The sequence below is a fragment of the Haliotis rubra genome, unplaced genomic scaffold, assembly GCF_003918875.1.
Source record: "Haliotis rubra isolate DU_JTF1 unplaced genomic scaffold, ASM391887v1 Scf813, whole genome shotgun sequence".
Taxonomy (NCBI): domain Eukaryota; kingdom Metazoa; phylum Mollusca; class Gastropoda; order Lepetellida; family Haliotidae; genus Haliotis; species Haliotis rubra.
Window position 1 is genome coordinate 100,001 of NW_025767539.1, and position 2,501 is coordinate 102,501.

General features: G+C 38.5%; 1 protein-coding gene across 1 annotated transcript in view; it reads right to left on the reverse strand.

Moving 5' to 3' along the window:
* LOC124261866 overlaps window positions 1-217 on the reverse strand; it is a 2,441-nt gene extending 2,224 nt beyond the window's left edge. Inside the window, exon 1 of the mRNA XM_046696235.1 lies at window positions 1-217. This exon is cut by the window's left edge and continues 80 nt beyond it. Within this exon, the coding sequence (XP_046552191.1) occupies window positions 1-209 (209 nt within the window). The 5' untranslated portion in view covers window positions 210-217.
* Window positions 218-2,501: the final 2,284 nt, after the last annotated feature.

Consider the following 2,501-nt stretch of genomic DNA (forward strand, 5'->3'; position numbering starts at 1 on the left):
TTGCCCAATTTTCTGGATCTCAAGAAATCCTTCAGCAATTTGATGATGTCCTTCTGAACCGTGTTGCAGTGGCAACGGTTTGTGTTTATGGTGGTTTTTCTCACGTAGACCGGCCGACGCCTACGGCCCCATAACCATCCTTCCCCTTCCTCCGGGGTAAGCATCAACACCACCAGCAGCAGGACCAGTGTCGGGCGCAACATCATCATGCAATAAACTACATATAAACCATTTTATTGACGGATGAACTGACTGACTAACTCTAACTGACTTACTCTGAGGTACTAATCTTTACTGTCTTTAACTGACTGACTGACTCTGATATACAAATCTTTACTGTCTTAAACTGACCGACCGATTCTTATATACGGACCTTCACTGTCCTTAACTAACCCACTGACTATTATATACTGAAATTTACTTTCTTTAACTGGCCGACTGACTTTGATATACTAAAATGTACTGTCTTTAACAGGCCGACTGACTCTGATATACTGACATTCACTGTCTTTAACTGACCGACTGACTCTGATATACTGATCTTTACTGTCTTTAACTGGCCAACTGACTCTGTTATACTGAAATTTACTGTCTTTAAGTGTCCGAATGACACTGATATACTGAACTTCACTGTCTTTAACTGAACAAATGACTCTGATATACTGATATTTACTTTCTTTAACTGGCCGACTGACTTTGATATACTGAAATTTACTGTCTTTAACTGACCGACTAACTCTGATATACTGACCTTCACTGTCTCTAACTGAAAAAATGACTCTGATATACTGATATTCACTTTCTTTAACTGACCGACTGACTCTGATATACTGACCATTACAGTCCTTTACTGGCCGACTGAGTCTGATATACTGATCTTTACTGCCTTTAACTGGCCAACTGACTCTGTCAAACTGAAATTTACTGTCTTTAAGTGTCCGAATGACACTGATATACGGAACTTCACTGTCTTTAACTGACAGACTGACTCTGATATACTGACCATTACAGTCTTTTATTGGCCGACTGAGTCTGATATACTGATCTTTACTGCCTTTAACTGGCCAACTGACTCTGTCAAACTGAAATTTACTGTCTTTAAGTGTCCGAATGACACTGATATACGGAACTTCACTGTCTTTAACTGACAGACTGACTCTGATATACTGACCATTACAGTCTTTTATTGGCCGACTGAGTCTGATATACTGACCTTTACTGTCTTTAACTGACCGACTGACTCTAATATACTGATCTTTACTGTCTTTAACTGGCCAACTGACTCTGTTATACTGAAATTTACTGTCTTTAAGTGTCCGAATGACACTGATATACTGAACTTCACTGTCTTTAACTGACAGACTGACTCTGATATACTGACCATTACAGTTTTTTACTGGCCGACTGAGTCTGATATACTGACCTTTACTGTCTTTAACTGACCGAGTGACTCTGATATACTGATCTTCACTGTCTTTAACTGACCCACTGACTATTATATACTGAAATTTACTTTCTTTAACTGGCCGACTGACTTTGATATACTCACATTTACTGTCTTTAACTGACCGACTGACTCTGATATACTGACCTTCACTGTCTCTAACTGAACAAATGACTCTGATATACTGATATTCACTTTCTTTAACTGACCGACTGACTCTGATATACTGACCATTACAGTCTTTTACTGGCCGACTGAGTCTGATATACTGACCTTCACTGTCTTTAACTGGCCGAATGACTCTAATATACTGATCTTTACTGTCTTTAACTGGCCAACTGACTCTGTTATACTGAAATTTACTGTCTTTAAGTGTCCGAATGACACTGATATACTGACCTTCACTGTCTTTAACTGGCCGAATGACTCTAATATACTGATCTTTACTGTCTTTAACTGGCCAACTGACTCTGTTATACTGAAATTTACTGTCTTTAAGTGTCCGACTGACACTGATATACTGAACTTCACTGTCTTTAACTGACAGACTGACTCTGATATACTGACCATTACAGTCTTTTACTGGCCGACTGAGTCTGATATAATGACCTTTACTGTCTTTAACTGACCGACTGACTCTGATATACTGACCTTCACTGTCTTTAACTGAACAAATGACTCTGATATACTGACCTTTACTGTCTTTAACTGGCCGACTGACTTTGATATACTGAAATTTACTGTCTTTAACTGACCGACTGACTCTGATATACTGAACTTCACTGTCTTTAACTGAACAAATGACTCTGATATACTGATATTTACTGTCTTTAACTGACCGACTGACTCTGATACACTGAAATTGACTGTCTTTAACTCACCGACTCACTCTGATAAACTGATCTACAATGTCTTTAACTGACCGAGTGACTCTGATATACCGACATTTACTATCTTTAACTGACCGACTGACTCTGATTGAAAAATCTTTACTGTCTTTAACTGAACAAATGACTCTGATTGAAAAATCTTTACTATCTTTAACTGACCGAGTGAC